Source organism: Aquila chrysaetos, chromosome 5 (assembly GCF_900496995.4).
Source record: "Aquila chrysaetos chrysaetos chromosome 5, bAquChr1.4, whole genome shotgun sequence".
Lineage (NCBI taxonomy): Eukaryota > Metazoa > Chordata > Aves > Accipitriformes > Accipitridae > Aquila > Aquila chrysaetos.
In genome coordinates, this window is record NC_044008.1 from 27,242,336 (window position 1) to 27,265,453 (window position 23,118).

General features: G+C 42.0%; 1 protein-coding gene across 4 annotated transcripts in view; it reads left to right on the forward strand.

Moving 5' to 3' along the window:
• Positions 1-10,498, forward strand: part of LOC115341726 (ankyrin repeat domain-containing protein 26-like) — a 59,281-nt gene extending 48,783 nt beyond the window's left edge. For 2 of the 4 annotated variants that reach the window (XM_030015125.2, XM_030015127.2), the window contains 4 exons: positions 523-769; positions 5,045-5,101; positions 7,960-8,005; positions 8,939-10,498. In XM_030015125.2, coding sequence (XP_029870985.1) covers positions 523-769; positions 5,045-5,101; positions 7,960-8,005; positions 8,939-9,060 — 472 coding nt within the window. In that variant the 3' untranslated portion in view covers positions 9,061-10,498. The remainder of the gene's footprint in view (positions 1-522; positions 770-5,044; positions 5,102-7,959; positions 8,006-8,938) is intronic. The other 2 variants (XM_030015126.2, XM_030015128.2) reach the window with 1 other exon arrangement.
• Positions 10,499-23,118: the final 12,620 nt, after the last annotated feature.

Consider the following 23,118-nt stretch of genomic DNA (forward strand, 5'->3'; position numbering starts at 1 on the left):
GTAACACCACTGATCATGGCATTAATAGGGTACTCTGTGTGTGGCAGAAAAGATAAATTTCATGTCCTTTATTGCTTGAATAAGGATAGGCACTTCAGAGAACAGAATTTGATTCTGTGAAGCAAAAAAAAAAACCCAAACCTAAATTTTTTTTTGGCTTCCATTTTAGCAGCATGTCTGAGGTTTGAGCTTTCCTTGGGAAAGGAAGGGTAGTCCAGAGTTCTTATGCAGGTGACGTACCTTTCAGAAGAAGCTGTGCACACACATGGCGTTCACAGACTGTTTTGAAGCCCTAATGCTGAGAAGTCCTAAGTGTTGGTAACTCTTGCTGCTCCTTGCAGGTAGTGTGACTTCCTAGAAATAGGCTCCCCGCAAAGCCTTCAGATCAAATTATATTCTTGTTTGAGATGCTTTCAATCCCTTCCACTTTCAGAAGTCGAAGAATAGTCAAAGACCTGGGGGGTGACTTTGCAAAAGTGTCATTACCAAAGATAATTCTTTGTATGCTTCTGAATGTTTCAGAGCTAATGAGAGACTAGCAGAAGCCAATGCTAAGCTCCTTCAGGAGCGCCATAGAAGCAGACCTTTCATGGCAAGCAGCATTGTCAGTGGAGGTCCGGCTGCAAGTCCAGTTCTGTATTCAACTGAAGTGGGACCTCTTGGCAACCATTTGGCACTGAACAGAAGTCTAAGTCTAGGAGGAAGCTTCCTCAGCCAAACCGGCAACGCATTATCCTCAAGGAACAGGGTTGAAGCCTATGTGGCTAAGGTAAGAATTTTGAAATACTATTCTCAACTACTGCTACAACTGTAAGCAGGGTTATGCTTTTTAGCCTGAAGTTAGAATCCATTTATAGTTCCAAACTCAATGGTCTAATATGCCCAAACAGTTGCTCATCATCAAAACAGTACACAACTGTATGTGGTAGGGGTGAAGACTTGTGGTCATCGGGGTTGTACAAATTTTCCAAGAGTGCTCAAAACCCCCAAAATTCTGAAATCTAAATAATGAGCTGTGTAACTACATTCTTTTACAAGAGGAACTGTAGTAAAGAATACTGTGGCATAGGAAGTTCCCAGCTAAGCTCTTCATTAAATTTTAATGTATAGTATGTATGACCTGTTTAAAATGGCTAACTTGGAATGCAAAATCCCATCAGACATCTTTGTTTGAGACGCCTTTTCCTTCCTGACTGATCTTCATTCTCGCGGTTTCTTCACTGGAACTTGTTTTAGTACATGAATAGCAATAAAGGGATGCTTCAAAAATAGGGTGACATGAACGGGATCGCCTGATTTCTCACTTTATCCTTCAGTGCGGGGGTGTATACTATGTGTAGGAGGCATTTGTTTTTGTAGCTCCTGCTATGTGTTATTACATGAACAGGTAAAATTAGCTCCTCTTCAGGAAGTCTTCACAGCTTTCTGATTTTGCAGCAATGCTGCAACCTCTGCAATACTTCTGGTCAAAGTATGCCCTGTAATTAGCAGTCAGTGTGATAGCACAAGCCTCACAGAATGGTGAACGTTATATTGTGAGACTTGGAAACCAGATGTCAATAGTTGTAATCAGTTTCCCACCTAGCATAGGATTGAGGCATGGACAAGCTTCTGTGTTCAGTCGGTGTTCTATCCCTCGTGCATTCTGGTGCTGAATGAATGTGAGAAGTATTCATTCACTTTTTTGAAGTCCATCTCAGTTCAGTGGTCCCACCCACCTTGGAAAGAATCCATGTAAACAATGTGACTACATACTGCACCTGGTTTAAGGAAAAAAAAAAAAAAAAAAAAAAAGCCCAAACCCAACAAAACAAAAACGGACAAAGCAGTGTAGGTAATGCGTAGCAGTGGCAGTTAAGATGAACGATTCTGTATCACTGTGAATGTGTTTTTCAGGTCAGAGGGTGGCCATAGGTTAGGGAAAGAACTCGGGAGGCAATTGGTACTGTACCATCTGCAGGGGCTATTCAGCAGGCAAGCAGGAGAAAGGAGGCAAAATTCAGGGACCCACTGCAAAAGTGAAATAAGGAGAAGGCCAGGACGAGGGAACAAGAGGGGTAGGGAGCAGGGAACAAGTGAGGAAAAGAACGGACAGAGAGGTGGGAGCAAGGTGTTAAAAGAAGAAAAAGGCAAAGGAGGAAACCATCACACTTCTAGGAGAAACACTGCCCTAGTTTAAAAGAAAAGGGTTAACAGGTGTGCCTTTGTTGAAGAAGAAGAAACAGGAAAAAAAGACAGTAAAGGGGGAGAAAGTGGGAGTACTCAGTGCTTCTTAACTGAATTACAGCAACATTCTTCCAGTAGTCCTTTCCATCTTAATTTTCCAGAAGAAATTGGAAGTCTCTGGGCATCTCAAAGTTTTTGTCAATGTCAGGATAGATACCTTTACTGGTTTACTAGCTTCCCTTCAGTATATTCCAGAGACTAAATATTTTAAAAGGCTACTTCATAGCTCATTGGTTTTTATACCGATGCTAATATATGCAGATATATATTTCAAATCATTATATAGGCTGCTTCAGCGTCTTGTGAAAAATGGTTTCCAAATATACTTGTGCCAAACATTTGAGCTAATTCCAAGAAAAGTGTGCATTAGATCTGAGGATGGCGATACGGTTCTCACTCAGTGTCCTGACTTCAGCAGCACCCATAAAGTTTCTTTGCAGAGCATGTCTCTCATTTTGTGATGGATTGCTGTGCTGGGGAATACTTTTAAGTTTTGGTACCGTTTTCTGAGGCTTCGCTTTTAAGGTTTAAATAAAAAACCAGAACACAAAAATACCCGTCAGCCTTGAGCAGACTCTGAAGGAAGTTGAAGAACGATTACGTATGACATTTCCCCAGTCTCCAGTTACTGATGTGAGGTGAGGTCTGGTTTTGTTAGTTTGGGGGCTTTCTTATATACCTAAATGTCTCCATCCTAGTGCAGTTTTGTTAGTAGGACTTAATCCCCTGAAGTCCCCTGTGATCTTGTTTACAACCTACAGAGACTTTTAGTTCGTGTCAAGAGAGGAGCTGAGGATAATTTGCTCTTACTAGACACAGTTTGTCTCCTCGTGATTAGCTTCTATTTCTAATACAGTATTAAGTTCTAAAGTTTTCTTCCTTGAACGAAGGTGAGTAAAACTATGGCTAAATCCTCAGAGAACTTTGCCATTTCTTACCATTTCTACCAGGTTGTCTTAAGAAAAAGCTGGAATTCCCAGCATGCCTGTTTTCCCTCAATCAAAGCAGAAGGCTGGTCTCTGGGACTCGGAATTATCAGTGTGAATTTATCCTCTCTGTTACTAAATGCAGCTGCATGTCCCTTCATGATATTTCTTCCCGTAATCACCAGTTAGGGAACAACTGGGAGTAATTGTAATGGCACTGTCTGTAGCCCCAAGTCACTCAATGTTCAGTGTAGTCAGCAAAGTCTGAAAACATGATCTTCTCTGAAAGAGTGCTTCAGAAAAAAGAAGCAGGGTTCTCAGAGGTGCAGTAGTTGCTAGAGGACATGCATCTAAGTGGGTATTTCACTTAGAACTGCTGGTTTCAGTTTCCTCAGCTGGGTGCAGTATGTCATTAACAGTGTTTGAAGCCATACCGTATCTCTGAGGAGCTGAAAGGACAGAATTCCTGACACGTGCGTCTACAAGAAGAGGATTGAACTGGAAAACGGGGCTTTAAGTCAGGAAGTAACAACAGGGGAAAACCGTATGTATCCCTCTGCATAAAATAATGGGTGATGAATCTCCATCAGTTTCCAAATGCAAAATTACGAGATGCACAGTCTGTGCTGTCATTTCTGCAGGAGTCCTGTGCCATTCAGGAGACAAGTTGGAACATGAGGAAAGAGTGCAGAGATTACGGTTTTAGTCTGTTTTGAAGTGCTTTGCAGGTTGTGCTGCTTAGTACTCTGCCTGTTCACCAGATTATTTAAAGACAGAAGAGTTTCTCTGACTCTAAGCCTTCTCTTCACTTCACTGTTTGCTTGAATTATGCCTCAGATTTTTTCCAGTAACCTGGTTCCCTTCTACAGAATTGTCATTGCCTTTAAATTCAGGCTGAGCAGTGCTTTTTTGGCTGGAGATTACGAATGCTCCTGCCACTAAAGCTCGTAAGGACAGGGAGTTAAGGAGCTTAAATTGCAGTATGCCTCAGGTAGTCAGTCACCTTGCGCTTCTTTTTTTAGTCGAAGCTCGCTGTGCAGATTTAGTGTTTCTCGCAGTAGCTTCCTCAAGGTGAGAAAGGCTGTTTGAAGTACAGGACATCTCGTTCTTAAGAGGAGGATGTTTATGTAAATTTGGTTTGTGCAAAAGCTTTGAAATAGCTTCAGGGGCAAGGAGGTGAAAATACTTCACACTGCTGTGACTCAAAATGCTGGTATTAATTCTTTGTCCATGCAACTGCTGGAAAAAACATTGGTAAATGATGCTGATTGCGAACAAGAGGAAGAAGCGCTACGTGTGTATTGCCTGCTCTTTACGGGAGTAGAGAGATCTTTGACGGGGCCTTTTTTTCTTTTATGATCTGGTCTACTGACTCCCTAACTGCTCGTGAATTGGCATGTCACCATCCAGAACTAAATTGAATCAAGCAGATGAAACACAAATATGATGTTAGTGGTCTGTGTGCCTTAATTTGGGAACTGCTGCGAGGAATGTCTGCTGCAAGTGCTGCAAGGAGATTTTGGGACTGGAGTTCTTGTTGTTAGGTTTAAAAAATGTGAAGCTTAAATCCTAACAGCTGTGCCAAAGGCTGGTGAAAATGAATGTGGGTGTCTTGACATAGAAAATAATAGTGAACTCTGCTAGCTACAACCAGTGTGAGTTAATGGATTTATGAAACCAGTTTTCCTACATCACGTGAGAAAGGGAATGTCTGCTTCCTACTCTATTTCTCAATTTCTGTTCCTTTTCTGATTTCATTTTCCATCTGCACTCTTGTATTGTAGCAGTCTTTGCACTGTTAGCTTTTTTACTTGCTTCGTTTACGTGTAGGCCATGTTCTTACTTCTCACTGAAGACCTTTGAACTTAAGGCCGTTTTTCTTTCTTCTTCAGCTCCTTAATCAAAAATCTGTTCTTCTCTCTCTCCTCTGCAGCGAGATACATGACCAGGTTTGTAGCCAGCATTCTTTAATGTTGGGTGGTATTTTGTGCTGGAAACGTTTAGGCTATTTATGCTGTTAGGTTCTGATTGAAACTTACTGATGCGTTCACATTTTCCTAATACTGCAAATATTTTGAACTTGCTAGTTTGTCCAAGTGAAAGAATGACTGCTGCAGAGTACTTTCATGCTTTCTGTATTTGTAATGTTGCGGCTTCGGATGTTTAACTACCACGGTAAGGTGACAGTGCATGGATTTCATCTGTTACAATGGAACTTCTTTAAACTATAGGAGCAGGCTGGTTTAGCCTCCTTGCCAGTTCTGATATTCAAAAAGTTCTTGGTAGTAACAGCGGTTGTGTCTGGAGTACCAGTACTCTTCTGAAGTTGAGTTGCTAGAGTCCAAGTATCGCGTCATGGAGTCTTACAGGATCCAACTTACTCTGTGCTCAAACAATCCATGTGGGTAAGTAGAAGTCAACACTGCTTTCTGAAACAGAATTCTTGAGAAGGTGACTGCTGCTAGGGAACCCAGTATGTTACTGCCTGGAGAGATGTGCAGTGAGAAGAGAATGACCTGCTCGGGAGGTTTGGGATAGTCAGCTGTGATGCCTTTTCCAGGGGCCTGGGGGGAAGAGCAGTGGAGGCAAGTTGTAGTCCTCAAAGGTGTATTTTGCCTGGCTCTTCATTCCCTATTCAGAAATCCGTGTGTTGGCTTTATTTCCACCTATTTCTCTTTCCTCGGGCATGGATGAGATTCACAAAGATGTAACTGGAATGAGTAAGAGGAAAACAAGATTTTTTTCTTCTCTTGATGCATCCACACATGTTGCGGAGGGTCCTGTGGACCTTCTGGTCATGGTGAGGGCGCCAGAAACCAGGGAAAGTGGTTTCTTCTAACGCCTCAACTACTGCTGCTTTGCTTAGGATGGGCCCTGGGTTTGGGTCGTCTTTTGGTCTAGGCATTAGTTTTCCTGCTTTTTTCTGTTACCTCTGTCTCATTTCATGTGTTAGGAGGTCCCTTCTCCCCAGGATTTTGCTGCTGCTTGTACCTGCTTGAAAACAATTAGAGGTTTGGGGATTTGGGGGGGCCTTTTCTGTTGTTCTTTCAGCTCTGTGCTCCCCTCTTCTAGCTGTGAAGGCACAGACTATTCCAAGGAAGTACCACGGCGTGGTGGCCCTCCTGGAGGAGCTGGTGAATTTGGTCGCAGCTATCCCTGTAGGCCTGGCGAGAGGGCCCTTCCCTCCCCTTTGCTGGTTTACGGCCCCACTTCTTTGGCCTTTGGAGTTACTGCCTGTTACTGCTCCTCTTGCGAGGGTATGCAGATTGCTTCCCTTCCTGAGGCTTTTGCCTGTGGAGTACGTTGTACAGTGTTTCAGTTCTTTGTGGTGGTGGCGGTATGTTGCTCCTGTCATAAAATAAAGAGTTATTCCCCCAGGGATTCAGTACTAAAATCAGAGAATCACAGGATGGGCGAGGGTGGAAGGGGCCTCGGAAGATCGTCCAGTCCAGCCCCACCCCTGCTCAAAGCAGGGTCAGCCATAGCAGGTTGTTCAGGGTCATGTCCAGCTAGGTTTTGTACATCTCCAAGGATGGACACTCCACAACCTTTTCTGGGCAACTTGTTCCGGGGTGTGACCACGCTTACAATTTAAAAAGGAAAAAACCCCAAATTTCCTTATGTTAAAATGAAATTTCCTCTATTTTGATTTGTGCCCTTTCCTCTTGTTCTTTTACTTGGCACCACTGACAAGAGTCTGGCTCCATCTTCTTTACTCACCCCACCAAGTATTTATATACATAGATAAGGTCTCCCTGAGCTTTCTCTGCTCCAGTAAAGAAACAGTCACAGCTCTCAGCCTCTCCACATAGCTCACGTGGTCCAAGCCCTTCAGCATCTTCGTGGCCCTCATAGGCCTGGAAGCTGTGTGGTATCTATTTTGAAATTCACTTCTATGTGTCACAGACTTGATGGAAAAAATGTAGGAGCCACAAGTATCATCAAATGTAAACAACAGCATCTAGCGCTTGGACTATGACTCTTCAAAAGAGCTGACTTCTTCTTATGAAGACTTTGAAGTCAGAATCATAAGTGAGAATAACTTAACTGGTAGCAATAACCACCTTCTAGGGGAGAAAGGAGTAAGTGCTCCTTAAGCTGATTCTGGTTACATAATAAACCCCACAGCTCTTGCTGTGTAGAAGCCGTAGCTGCTGCTATAGTTTCTTCGTACAAAGTTCGCAAGAAAAAGTCATGTGTGTTTTTATATTCTATGCGTGTCGTGGTCTTGGCAATAACAACAAAGAAGAATCCTGGCGTGGTCTGCAGGAGCTCTTTCAATTTTCCATCTTAAAGTGGAGAAAAGAAGAATATCGGCACATGCTTTTTTCTATACGATGGTGTATGTCAATCCTGCCGCAGCTGCTTTTGCGCTTCTCTTACGAAGCTGCAGAAGCCAGCCTCAACTGAATTTGTCCCTATGGATGGCATTTGTGCGGATCTCAGCATTTAGCTGACATTCTGCTCGTGTATTTGATGATAGACTTTTGCCATACCTTCATTGTAATAACGCCACTGTGCTTCTTTCCTGTATATTTTCTAAGTGCCCGGTTATAGTCCAGCTGGTGAGTTACAGGTTGTTTTGTGCTACAGTTAGTGTTGCTCAGCAATGAGACTGCTACAGCCTGGCTGACCGAGAGTTTCTCTTCATTAAAAATCAAACCCCAAACCAAGATGTCTGTATTTGGGATGGTATTTGTAGTTTTGATCACATGTTACGTGGGGGTTTTAAGATTGTTTTAGAAGTTTAAAGTTACAAAAAGGTTACTTATGAAATACTAACTGTACGTTTTCTATATAATTCTAGGTACGGCGGGAACTGGATGAAAAAATCACTAAAGAACTTGAAGAGGGTAATGTGTCCTTATGTTAGGATTGTTTTTAAGGAAACAGATGACTGTTCCTAACTCTTGAAAAGAATGGCTTGAAAGCTGTCAAGGTCTTGTGCTAAGCACAGGGGTTTTTTCTGCTAGCTTTCCAGTTTAGACTTGAATGTGAAAACTTCCTGCTTACCAACATACTGGGTAGAATGTTATGCGGTTGCCTGAAAAAAACCAAGCACAAAGAAAACTAACCCGTTTCCCCCACACAGATACACTTGGCTTAAGCTGAAGTCACCTTTCGCTAGAGTTAATCCCCAAGCACATATATCAAATGTAGAAGAAGCCCTGGGAAAAGATTTTTGTAGACTTCAGCTGTTACTTCTCCTTCCGTGTACATCAAGTGCATTCAGCACTAAACCATACCGTACACATTTTCTGCTGTTAGTTCTTGATTTTTGCCATGTGTCTTATTCATTGCTTATATTTGTAGCTTATAGGTTGCGGTCTTTTTTGGATAAGCAAGAAGAATATAATCAGTGACAAAAGATAGCCTTCCTTTAGGAAAAGATCGTTCAGTAGTGTTTAGGCAAACGTGAGTTGAATGCTTGTAATAGGTAGCATAAAACATGGGCTGTAATGTAAGGCCAGGTGTCCAAAGAGGAATTCCACCCATTTCACAGCTGTTCCTCCAGAGTCACTGCTTTGCAGTTCCCTGAAGATGTTCAGCGTGAGGCCTCTGGAATGTCTTTCACTAGCTTTAAAAGTACTGTTGACTAATAAGCACATGTGGAAAAAATGTGTTTCTCCCTTTGTGCCTAGCCCTGTCATTGTTATGTTCCTTTGGAAGTTTTAAATCTGTCTGGATTGTAGTCTCTCCAGTTACCCAAAATGTTTTTACAGTGACTTACTTGGCCCTGTCTACTATAAAAGTAACACCAGGAATCTTGTCTCTGTTCTCCCTAGCCACTGCTGAACTTGAAACTGGATCTACTGGATCTTCAAGAAATGTCCATGTTGACCAGGATCCCCTTTCCAGGGCAATACAGGAGTACCGTGATGTTCTAACCAAAAATTATCTGATTTGAACAATATGCTAGGCAAAGGCTCGGGGAATAATTTTGTTTACATAGTGCATCTGTGGTTTCCCATCCTTCAGATTGTTCAGATGTGAAAACATGTTTATTTTTATTATCTGAATATAAATTCTAAGTCTATTAAATGGATGTCAAGCACGTTGCACTTACCTGATGGTTTATTGATGCACAGTTGTTTTATTTTGCACTCACACTAAGAACTATATCTATTTTTTCTGACTGGCAGATTGGCTACTCTTCACTCTTGAGCTTGACAGAACTGTCAAAATGTTTCTTATTAAGGTAGATGCATTATTTTGCTCCACTCATGTTCTGTGTTTTAACAAAAGCATTCCTTTTGTTCTGTTTAATCCCTTCACTCTATGTGTTTTTAATGTTTCCAGTGTTATTTTAATGCTTAGGACATTATTTGACGTGCTTGGAGCCCGCTGCTTCAGTCCTGATGCAGCGAATATTTCTGCTTCGAAATTGAAAGTTTTACCAGTGTTCAGGCTGGAGAACAGGGCACTTTACGTTGCTGTCACTTTATGCGCCTTAGGTTTAAAACTACTTGTGAGTGTATAGTAGTGCCAAGAAAGTTATGTGGTCTTTTTGGTACGTTTGTTTTGTATCGCAGAACCACAGAATGGGTGAGGTTGGAAGGGACCTCTGGAGGTCATCTGGTCCAGCCCCCCTGCTCAAGGAGGACCATCTAGAGACGGCTGCCCAGGACCATGTTGTCTTTTGAGCATCTCCAAGGATGGAGACGCCACAGCCTCTGTGGGCAGTGCTGGCTCACCCTCACGGTGAAAAAGTGTTTCCTGATGTTCAGACAGAACCTCTGTGTTTCAGTTTGTGCCCATTGCCTCTCATGGTATTCATGTTGATTGTTGTATTAAAAATCGCTGCAGCTTTAGACATTTGCAGTTCCTACATCAACACCTGTGGTGCACATGAAACACTTCATATGGGGAAAAAAGGAATGCTAATCTATCAACTCTGAGCCTGTTTAGTACTTTCCAAAACTTGTGTGATAGGACAGCCCATCTCTTTGTTGCTGGTGGCCGCTGATGATGTGGTGGCTGTTGTGGGGCATTTATGTCAACAAAACAAGCAGTTCTACTTCTTTCAGGGAGTTACCTGTTGTTACTGAAGATCTGCAGTTGTCATTTCCTGTCTGCAAAAGTCACTAGCAATCGGGCGATTACACAACAAAGCCCCAGTTCTGGAAAAGTAAGAATGGTTGTACTGAGATGAATTAAGACTGGAAAAATTTGCGGGTTTTACCCACTAATTCAAGGACTTGAGTTAACAGGCAGTGAGGAAAGCAATGAATGCTGCTGTGACACTCTTCCTTTTTATATGAATAAGTTTTTTTTGAAGCTAATACATGGTATTTAATTCCAGATATTCTGTTTCAACTTGATATTTAATAAACTTTGTAATCTAGTATACGTCTTTGTTTTATTGTACCCCTTCTTGACTTTGCTTTCCACCCCCTTCCCTGCCCATATAACTCCCCAGATCTCTCTTCTGCTCACTTCAGCTTTGTTCACAGCTGCATCTTCATCCTGTCCTGGAGGCCAGGCAAATGGCCAGCATGCGTCTGTGTCCTTTTCCTCTGGGGAGGCTTGAAGCACAGTTCTGTTAAGATTGCGGACTAGGGTTGAGGTCTTGCTAATAATCAGTTCCCAGACTCTTCCTGTATTTTAGAGCAGTCCTTCTTGTGGTCTGGGCAGAAGGTAGTGGGTGAGTTTCTGGTAGCCATGAAATGCCAGCAAATTCCACAGGTTTTGATCCCATGGGAAGCTGACCAATTTGTAGCCTGCAAAGGGAAGAAGTGTTAAATTTCTCCAGCCTGCACCAGAGTGGTCAAAGAAAAGTTCAGCCTTTGGTACTTTCTAGTGTTTCTCAACAGTGAAAGCAGGTACCCAAAGTCTTGGCCTTTGCTTTGTGTTGTCATTGTGATAAACTGGGATGTGACTTGTGTTTAAAGTTTGTTCCTAACCTGCTCTGTGCTGCTGATTGTCAGAAAGAGGGGAAAGTTCTTGACTGGTGGAACAGCAGAATGGAGATTCAGTGTTGGCATCTGGCATAACAGGAGTTGATAGCAGTTACAATGGGGGGGGGGGGGGGGGGGGGGGGGGGAGTGAGGGGGTAAAGAGAATTCCAGTTAATTGCTTCACTTGAAAGTCCCTCTCCAGTGTCACTGTGGGGACAGTTTTAATGATCTCGGAGAGGCCGTGGCAGTCAGGGGAGGCTCCTGAGGCCTGGAAGACAGGAAATGTCCATCCTGTCTTCAAGAAGGACAAGACAGAGCATCTGGGGAACTACAGGCCAGTCAGCTTCATCTCGCTGCCTGGGAAGGTGATGGAGATTATCCTCCTGGAAGCTGTTTCCAAAGATGTTAGCGACAAGGTGGCAGGGAGGAGTCAGCATGGGTTTGCAAAGGGAGAAGTTGTGCCATGCCAATCTGATGGCCTTCTAAGATGATGTGAGTAATTCAGTGGACAGAGGGAGAGCAGTGCGTCTTGCTTATGTTGACTGCAGCAAGGCTTGCTCTGGCTTGCACTGTAACATGCAAGTTCAGTTTTTGGAATTTCCTGATCTCTTCAAAGAGAAAGCAAGTGTGTTTCTTAATTCCTTTGCTAAGGTCTACTAGAAACCCTTTCAGGTCAGTAGCTGCAAGAGGATTGGTACCTTTTAAAAATCAGTTGTACCTAGTGTAAAATTCTATTTCAGAAAATCTCGTTATGCCAGTTGATTTTTCCTCAAGAGCCAACAGCATAAGAACTTGTCCAGGTTTTGCTCTCTTCAAAATATTGCATTGAATTGTGGCCACAAAACATGATTAGTTTTTCATTGTTATTCTTTGGCAGGGTAGTGGCTTGAGAGATCAGTTAAAGGCTGTTTGAGTAGTGCTACTGTAACACTAATATGTCCACCCAGTGAGTCTTGACTTCTGAAATATCCAGGCATCTGCTTATAATTCATTGCTGACCTCTGCTGCTCTAACTGCTTCACTGATGCTCCACAGAGGGAATATAAATCTGGTGACCCATAAGCATACTGACCAACTTGTGTCCTGTTTTCATCTTTCTCTCACCACCCTTATCTGGATATTGAGATAAACCACCTGTTGCTAAAAATACAACTTGTAGCTTTATTTGCTAGAAAAGCCAATCGTAAATGCTTCTTTACTGCTGGCTCTCAGTGAGAAGTGAAGGTTATTCACTGCTGGACAAAACAAACTGAAAGCCAGTGTTAACATCTACCATAACAATTGTTAATAACTGTTACCTTAAGGGTAGCGGGTAAAGGAAAGTCTAGTCGATTCATTAACTTCAATGTTGATGTATTTGTTTTCTTGTTCACTAGTGAAAAACCTATTTTCAAAAGTGTGTGGCTGGTTCTTGCTGCTTGTTGGAAACAGCACCAGCTACCCTGAAGGAGGTGCTGCTATCACGTTGCATGACAATACATGAGGCTGCTATTTATCCTGAAACAGAGCTGTATCCTGTTCTATAAAACAGGGAATTGATCTTCTGTGTAGGTGTCTATCTTGCATAATTTCTATCTAAGCATCTGGACCAGTTACCTAATGTCTTAGTGTTTGATCATGTACTACTGGCACATAGCTAATGCATGTTGAGGGGTTTTTTTTTCCATTTTGTTTGTACAATGCAAGCAATACAGGCAAATTGTACATGAACATGGGGATTTCAGCTTGTTCCTGCACCCCACTGCCATTGTTCTTTGCACTCCAGAACAAGGGGGGTTTGGCTCTGCATCAGACAAAGAATGCCTTTCTTAAGCAAGGCTGAAATGTATGAGGCTTTGAACAAGCAAATGCAGCTTGTGAAGAGATGTTTCCCACTACCAAATGACATCTCTTCAACTATGCCTATTTAGGGAGCTGTTTCTCTAACAGAAGCTTTGGTTTCTACCATATCCCTCACACCTCCAGCTCCAGAGCAGTGTCCAGACGAGGTGCAGCTTCATTTTCCAGGTTTTGGGAAGTAACATCCAACTACTTGTTTATGGTATGCCAGTCTACCTGTGCATTGGCAGCGTCTTTTCCTTTCAGCATTCTCCTTTGTAATGCAACATGCAGCCACCAGTCGCTTCTCTCCAACCCTTTTGGCTCCAGCCATTATCTGCTTTTCAGCATATTTATATAATTTTATTCATATTATAGTTTTTGTGTTCCCATCCTTCCAAATTAAGCAATTTCTTTCATGTGCCTGATGTCTTACATGGTATTAGTAAGAAGAAACAGATTCATGGTCTTGATTCAGTCCTGTAAGGTCAAATCAGGTGGCTGGAGAAATTGGAGCCTGACACCACTCCTGGTACACAGGGCAAAAACCTTTCCTGAGTCTGCCACCACCAGAGAAAGCCTCAAAGCTGGACAGTTATGGCTTATATACCAGAATTGCAGCATGAGGTTTCATAACAGAAGTGAATCCTAGTTCTGTAGTTTATACTGCTCCAGCTGCTCTGGAGCATCACAGCTACAAAAAAGGGAAAGACCATGCGAGAAGTGCGTTCTGTAGAGCCCTGAATGCACCAATATGTGTCTGTGTGTAGCCTTCTGTGCTCTCCAATGATATTAAACAAGGGGTCTTGTTTCAGTAACAGATAATATGCTTTAATTTTTTATAGCAAGCTATTTTTCATGCTATGTTCTTCAGTTTATACAGGGGCAGAATGATATTTGTGTGTCTTGCAGCCAGCCACTGGCACGGTCTCAAAAGCTTTGGTGTCTCCAGGTTTGTCATGGCAGGAATCAACTAAGTGGATGCTCAAAAACAGAGTGGAGAGGTGTGATTTTAATGGCCATGCTGAACTGCTGGCCAGTTTTCAGTGGTGATACACTATCAATAGGAAGCCAAGGGTAAGATGTCCATTGAAAAAGTAGCCACAGATGGGGGGTTCTTTGGGGTACTTCCTTGCAGAAAGCTGCCTGTCCCTCCATGAGGCAACCTCTGTCTGCTGAAAGGGTCTGTGCAGACATAATTTGTTTTGCAGGTCTGCATATCTGTCTCCTTGGCATAGACACCAATGCCTTTGAACACGTGGTTGTGCACCTAGAGTCTTGTGAAGCAAAAGAAACCCTGCTGAGGCCACACTTAGCTCCTGAGACCTGGAAGATGTTGTACTTGACAGTGGCTGTACCTCCCAAGCACAGAGGTGCAGCTGCAGCCATGAGCAGTGATGGAGCTGTGGGAGCAGGGGTGTTGCCAGCCAGAGCCCCAGTCCCACTGCTCTGGAGCAAGGCAAGCAGGGTGGACCCAAAGATTGTGGACAGGTCCAGCCAGGAGTGCAGATTACCAGGCAAGTTCCTAATAATGAGTCAAGTGGGAAGTCTGTGCCCAGATTAGGGTCAGCATCAGGATGAGGCCTTGTGAGGGTGACCAGGGTGGGACACAGCCCCAGGATGGCTGGGCAGGGCCATGGGGATGGGCCAGGCTGGGACATCAGCCGATGGGTCCTCAGTGCTCCTGAGGCACAGGCTTGGTACAATGCCAAACCAACAGTGAGTCTATCAGCTTTTCTCCTCAGCTGCACCAACTCATCCAGTCACCCAGGATTTCTGTCACAAATCTTGTTTCTTATTGGCTTGAACTCTTGATTTAGGTATGCTATCCTACAAGAGGATCAAGCATATCTGCAGCCCTGTTAGGGGCTCCTGTTCTTTAACCTGGAAGATCATTTACTTGTTTATAGTTCATCCTAAAGGGGCAATTCAGCTACTCAGTACTTACTGGGAGCAAGTTGCCAAATCCAGTAGCCTGATGGGGATGGGATGGTACAAAGATATGTATAGCTATAGATACAAAGATAAATATATGCATATAGATATGCCTGTAGACATAGATACCTAGATAGAGGTATGTACAGTGTGGATCCCTCCAGCAGCGGAGCACACACACTCAGTCTGCCCTGTAGCTGAGCTCATCTTGCTGGCTGGCATTAAATCAGGACACAGATTAACAATGCAGAATGCTTAAAGAAACAGCAGTGTGAAAGACCACTTCTTAATGTGCTTATAATTACAATGTCTTTGCATGCCTTTTCCTAGTACAGCTAGCTTGAGAAGACTATGGAAATTATCATTACAATAGATGTCTTCTAAATGACAGCCAGAAGCACACCAGCACCATGTGCAGGTGCTGGGAGGTATCAGGATACCTAGAAAAGGCCCCTAGGACAAGGGGTTGACAACCAGTTACTCAGCTTTTCCTGTTCTACCAGTTTGACTTATGCCTCCTCTCATCCTTTGGTTACATACTGCCAGTAGCAGATGGTGTTCACTGTTTGCACCCGCAAATCAAGTTGACAACTATATTTCTTGACAGTGTCAACTCTGAAGATGCAAATTGCTTTTCAGTGATAGCACCACCTTTCCTTAAGCTTAAGCACTACTTTAGCTGAGGTTACTGTAATAGCTGACCATTCTACTACCTATTAACTATGATGAATTATTAATCAGTAATTATTACTATTAATTTCATCACTGCTATAAGCACAAGGACTGTGACTGTTACATAGGCAAGCAGCACAATCCATGTTTTATTCAGGATAATTGGGACCACATACTATTTAGGCCTTATGAGCACAGCTGTGTATCATGAATGACAAGAACAATTTTCACTTTTTATCTTCTCTTGCCATTTCTGTTTTAACTGTAGAAATGGAGTACAAATTCCACTCCCACCTCATAGGCCTATCCCCAGACATCTACAGCAGTGCCTCTATGTAGAATGGAGCTCTAGGCATCTTTGTAAACAAAACAAAATGCCTCCTTTGCATTTATTTATAAACACTCGTGGCATCTACACAAACACTACTGCCAGTCACCTTCTTGCTGATGAACTGCCAACTGCCATAGCCTTAGAGAAAAGTCACTTTTTATCTCCAGTTGTATTATCAAAATCCTGTGCATACGACTACGTTCCCTGTTGCAATACACGGTTATTATCCAACTCAAATGCTCCTCTTTAATGGCTTTTCTTGAAACAGGATTATGCTTACATATTTCCAGAGCATCAAGGCAAAAATAACCCAGTACAAAGCTAACAGTCCCTTCACCACAGCTAGGTAGCCACAGCAGATATTATTTACCAAGGAATCCTGAATCACACAGGCCCATTCCAGCTCCCTTTTCCACACAATTCTTCAGACCAACCTAATCAACAACATGTCTTTTGTATTTACTGTTAATAAACTCAGATTGGTTTATGCTGCCCTTTAATTACAAGAGTTCCAGCTGTCTCCTGGAAGTACACCAATATTTTGGAGAAGCTGGATTTTAAAACCTGGTTTGTTTCTTGGCATCCACAATGGAGCTGAGCCTTCTTTCATCAAGAAAAGGATATATTTGGGGTTTTTTTTTAACCCATCTATTTTGGAGCAAGGAAGAAGTTACCCTGAACATGGGCTGAATTTAATCTCCTCTTTATAAGTGACTGGTTGTATTACTTTCCAACTTTATTCCTGAAACAAAATCCTGCACCTGCATTTTGCCATCTGTCATATGAGAGACCCATGTCCCTGTGAGAAAAATATTCCATTCTTGGACATGGAAGACAAGACGTGTAGATGTTCTGGGCATGCAGACAGGAGCATACAGAGAAAAATATGTACCAGAAGTGCAGGGAAAAATGACAGATCACCGGCTTTTGCAATTTATCTGTATTTCCTTATGTCTAGATTATCTTCACTGATTAAGCCTTTCTTGGTGCTCCAGTAGAACCTTTGTCACCTTAGAAGTTCCTCACTTAATTAAGTTACTAAGGCTCAGGTGGTGCATGGCAAGCTGCATGGAAACTTCAGTGCTTTCATGAATAATGCTCAGCTGCTTAAAGGCCCAAGATGATGAAGGGCATTGCTCTGCATACATCTCTGTGTTGCAAGTGTGGCATTAGCAGTAGGGTAGCCTGGCACTTCCATTTCAGCTACAGGCAATTCTGCCCACATCTGCGCTTTGCTGTTGAAACTCAGAAAAAGCATAGTTAGAACCAAACCCAAAACTACTAACATACACAATGCGGTTGTAGAGCATTATACATGTCTTAGCCAGAGATGAAATGGTATGACTCTGATTTAAGTTTGTCTTTCTTACTGCTTTCTGCACTGGCTGGACTTCTGAAAAACAGTGGAATCAAAAGTTGGAGCATAAAACTCAAAATTACTTGATGGATGTTATAAACTATGCAAGATGTTTGTTAAACTAGTCTCTAGATAAAACAGGGAGCTGTCCCCTTCACCCACATAACAATCATCACTTAAATTATAACGATAGCTAACTCTACCAAATATTTGAATTCTGTTCCATTTCTCAGAGACTGTTTCCACTCAGATCCCGATAATTTTAATTGAATGTGAGCTGATGACTTTTCAGGGAAGCAGTCTTGAAAGTCAGAAGTGCAATTCCAGAGAGCAATCCTACCCCATTATAGTTCACAAAAGAATCTTAATCCTGCCTTTTCAAAGACCTTGAACATTTGCACTTCCTAGATTTAAGCTGCACTTACGCCTGACTCTTGTACCCAGGATGAGTCAGGACAAGCAGTAGAAAAAACACAGTAAAAAGCAAGAAGGCTGTTTCCGTTTGGCATTGATGAGCATGCACTTTCACGCATTTTGCGCCTGCAGTTTAATCATGGAAATCATTCTGCACACTCCTACTGCTAATGATCTGATTGTTAGGAGAAAGGTGGGGCCCAGTGCTATTGACTGTTTACATCTTAATGTGCCCTGTTTTTGAAATCTATTTCCAAACTAACTGAGGTTCTATTGTGTGATACTTCCTCTGCAGCATCACACGTTTTCAATCAGCATCAGCTCCTTAGCCATAATCACTTCCTGCCTTGGCTTCTGTTCAGCACGGCAACTCAGTGCAAAAAAGAACTCCCGTAAACCCAGTCTGTGTAGATGAAATGGTATAGATGAAGCGGTATTTAGGTGGCAGTTGGCAAGAACTGTTTTTATTCATTGGAAATGCTATAAACTGAGTTTGAAATGGTTGTAAATCGCTAGGGTTTTTATTGCTGCATGTTTTCCTGGTCTTTTGCATGCATGTTGCTTTGAATACAATTTTGACAATCTGTCCCCTGTATCTGAGGGCACTACATCACCTGCATGTTCCATCAGTGCAAATACTGCAGATCCTTGCCATACACCACCAGCAACTCTGGCCAGTTTGAAGAAATATCCCAGCGTTCATCTGCACACAGGTTTCATCTGCATCATAAGCAGAGTTGAAGTCTGAAATTATACAAGTGAGAATTCCCAAAGATTTAAGCACAAAAATCCAAAGAACCATAATTATAAGAATAACATTTTAGGAGACAAAGCTTCCATATGAAATTCTAGTGCCTTAAAATATTTCTGAGTAGAGAATGTTGTCTCACAATTTCTCAGTATTTCTCATACTATGAATGACATGCACAATAACTGTATCTGTGTTAGAGAACTTCGCTACAATGAGCACTGCTGTAAAACCTAACTTTGTCCATGTTCAACTGGTTTCTATCCTGCTTACTTCTATTTTTTACAGATTTCACTCCTTCACATCCAGCTTTTTTGATTTCTCCACCTGTGTAATTTCCACTCCAGTTTCTATGCAGAGCATTGTAATCATCACTGCTGGAAAAACTGACACTAAATTAAAGGTAAGATAAATCCAGCCTATAAAACAAAAAGATGGCAGGACAACCATTAAAGATGTTTTAGTGGCCAAAACCAGTACATGCATATGCCTTTGTGCTCCCTCAAGCAACAAGCCCCTTTTATCTAAAAGCACAAGTGGCAGGCAAGAAGTTCAGCACTGAGTGAAATTTCTTGGCATTCAGTGGCACTGTTACTGATGTAAGGCTGAACAGCAGCAGCATCTTGTTCAACGCAAGTTCCAGTTCCTGGAACATGCTGCAAGGCTCCAGGAAGGAAGATATTACCGCCTAGATAAGTCAGGCTTTTAGTGCTAGGAAGTAGTTCTTGGCAAAAGTCTGAATGCTATTGTGCTTGCAGCTTTGATTTCCACCTTTGTCAGTGGAGCTTTTATTTTCTTCAGGGAAAATGATGCTACAGGAAGAAATGTCAGCATTTCTGCCATTACTGTAAAAATTACTGTAAAAAAACAAAAAACAAAAGGCCCCTGAAAAGGACCACAAAGACAGAATATAGCACACTGGAAGAGGCAATAGGGAACAGGATTTCCAGGACAAATGCCTGCCTCTACTATCTTCTGTCATGTTTTTAACCTAAGCCTGGTACAAGCCTTCCCTCCCTCACCTCAAGGCTTGGTCTGTACAGATATCACCTTCTGGCACATCTGGGTTTTGTGGTTTTTTTGTCTATGAATACCTGATACTTGAAGTATGCCTTATTGTTTGAGCAACAGGGAAGCTAAGACTAATTGATATGACATAGCTTTTCTGTATCTTTACTGTGACTGAAGAACTTTCTTCCACTTAAAAAAATCTAGACTTATTTTCATGATTCTTATCAATAAGCTGCAGTTTCCCCAACTAGAAAGCAGAAATAAGAACACAATTAGTAAAACTCAGTAGAGTTGCATACACAGGTGCCAAAATGTACCATAGATCAAATATAACTAGCAAGCACAAACCATCTTGATGTTTCACTGGCATGACTCACATTCATAACTTTGAACTCTCTTCAACAGAGGCTTCTACCTTCTTGAGAAGTGCCTTCATGGTCGTCATTTAATTCCTAAAGGAACAACAGCTCATGGCTTGGTATTTGTCACGTTAACTGTGGAACAAATTAAATCCCTTCTTACCAATGCATGGAGAACACAACTGGCATTTAGGATCATTTCTGTATGAATTTACAGAATAAAATTCTTAGTGAGGGCAGCTTCATGCAGCAGAAGCTGAGGTAGAATTATGTTACCATGGGTACAAAGCACCTACTCAAGCATACAGATCTGGTACATTTGCTATGAAAGTAGCATGGCAATGGCCATGAGGTAGATCTATCATACAAACCATCCGTACTTTATCTTGAGCTCTAGCACAGCATGTTTGGTATGTCTCTCAGCTGCTTTCCTTCTAAAATGCATTGAAGAATAAACACTTACTCCAGGGACTAAGGATAACAGGCTATAGTTGATAGCAAAGGTTGTCTCGTACAGCAATTCTCCACTGTCAGAGTAAGTCCTCAAAACAGAATCCATGTTCTTTCAATCCAGTAACCTGCCTGTAGGCCATGTAATATTTGAAGAACATTGATTGCAAGTATGTGAAGTGGACATGGAGGCACTTCACATAGACTGCAATTAGGCAAGTTGCCCTTGGACCACAGATGGCTTCTCCGCTGCTTCATGCACACCAAATGAATTAATTAATCTCTCTATAAGCCAGCTCAGTCATTTCACTGGAGGCATCCTTTTCCAGTAGTAGTCAAGACTTGTCCTTTCATTCCAAGATCTCTATTAAACAAACAAAAGGAGGAAGTGACCTACCTAGGGCAATGCAGGAAACTTAATGGAATATGATGATTACCTCCAATTCAGCGTTACTTCCTTTTGTCCTTAACATCACCTTTCTCTGCCCTGCTCATTTTTGTAACATTAGTTTATTACTCTGCAAGGACTCATTGGATTTTACTGAATATCACCTGTTATTTATTGGATCTTTAAACTAGGCTCTTTGCAGGAAAAGACAGTTTCCAAGAACACTGGACTACAGTAGACCCCTTTTTCCTATCTCAGCACGGCTCTTCACATACCCCAAGGAACACACTGACAGTCATACGGCCACAGCGGTCAGAACTCACTGGGGGTGCCTTCAAATCCGAGAAGGGAGTTACTCTTTTTTTTGTTGAGAGTACTTTTCCCTCCAGCAAAAATAAAGCAAAGGCTTTTTGCAGACAATACTACTCCTCATCTCCTAGGAGACATTTGCTTTGCTACCTCTCTACAATCAGTGGGAAACAGCAAGGAGAACCTTCGCCCCAGCCAGCTGGCACACACCAACTGGCATACCCCTGCTCAACACACAATAATGATCTGTGGTGCTCTTTTTCCATTCCAGTCCTCTTTCATACCTCCTCAGCATCTGAGGAGGTAACTTTTCCTCTCAAAAATTCAACTCCACTTAATTTCCTTTATGTTTTACCTCTTTACTACTTTCAACACTTTTGTTACACTAGCTGCAGTGTGGGTTCACCTGGAGTCAAGATACATACACAACCTTCACACTTGCTGAACTTCCACCCTAGACTCTTCCTCCTCTGGGGACTAACATTCTCTAGCTTTCTTTTTTAGAACCACTAATACAAGGTCATCACTCCATGTCCACCTTCTGGTTTCAATCCCATTTATTTTTGCTGCTTTTCTTCATTTTATGAAATTAATTGATATAAAAAAATTATTAGCTTTCATTGGTGATCTGTTTTTCAGCTGGACCGCACTACAGGTTTGATTCAATAAAAATACTGTTTCAGACTGGTTATAATTCAACTTCCTGCATGAAATACTGTTTTCCTGAGTGCTTTCTCTCTACCACATATTTACAGGAACCTAGTTATCCACTATGGATTAGAGCTCCTATAAGTTCACAAGGCTTTAATTTCATTTTATAATTTTTAAAAGCATATCAGGCCCTAGATTCAATTTCAAGAAACCCCTTCTCACTGGGTCTCCTGGCTTTGATCCCTTCACCAGTACATCCAGAAGAGGCTTTGGTCAAAACCAGACCAAAACCAATGGCATCAAATTGAAGCAAAATTTGGTGCAGAAACTGAAACAAAATTTGAGTGTAAGCCAAAAATCACAAGTCTGAAAAGCTTTACATTGCTGCTGTCTAAGCATGAAGGTAAGCAAACTCCACAGCTGCCAGTTTTAAGGTCTTAGACAGAACTTTGCTTCCAAGGCGGCTCTGTCTTGGCAGGGCTGAGTTACTGCCCACAATCCCAATCAGACCTGTGAGCCAGCCATCCTTTGCCTACGTCACTGCAGAAGAATCAATCTGACAACCCATTCAGGCTTTGTGCAGCCAGTTTTTGTTAGGATCTTTTTCTGAAAGGGAGTTTAAACTTATCTTTCTTGATCCCTTGGAGAATGCCCTAAGTTTAGGTCAGCCTGTGAGTGGAGACACATCTTAACTTCTTTAAGCTGTAACCCCTCCCCACCCTGCACGCACAATTTCACACATCCAGAAGAAGTACAGGAGCTGAGGTCACTCACCTGAAGGGAAGACAACAGGATTCACAATCTGTGTTTTAAACACCTAACTGTGTGAAAATATTATTTTCCAGACTGCATTTTTCCTGCTTCAGCAGTTCCTGAACTACTCAGAATTCTCATCTGGTCAGTCCCTGGATTTTACTGATCAGCTTCACCAGCTTGGTTCCATAGCTTTGCATCTGCAATCATCACTTCAAGGATAGAGAAAATAGTTTCAACTAAAATCAGCAGCCCATCTTATTTTAAGTCCTCAACCAAACACAGGACCAAGGAGTTGCATTGCAAATGATGTGCTTGAGACAGATGCTCTCCATATGCATTAACATTCCATAACTCAGCTTCAAACATAATTCCTCAGTTATAAAGCAACAGATTTTCTTAATCATTCCAGTGCTTCTACAAGTATTCAACCTATGTATTTCAACTATAACTCTCCTAACACATCCAAGGCTAAGTAGTGCATTTAAAACCAGATCATCCTGATTCTGCTCTTCACCTCTGCATTTTTTTCTGCTGAGCCCTAGAGTAGCTAATTTACATAATCTGCCTTATCAATGCAATTAACTTTCTGTACTTTTTCTCTTGTGCTGATATCAGTGTTTCAGTAGCAAAAGGGCTTTTCATTATACACGATTTTGTTGACTGTTTAATGAAACTGATCAATTCTTTTGACATGACTTATAGCCAGACTTTCCTGACTTTCAGTAATCACCAAAAAACCCTGATTTGCTTTATTCGATGCCTGCTCAGCAATTCCCTGCAGAAATATGGACAGAAAACTACAAGACATTACTTTACTAGGTCACAAGATGGATAAAGGCAAAAACGGTTTGCTGTGCTTCACATGCTCC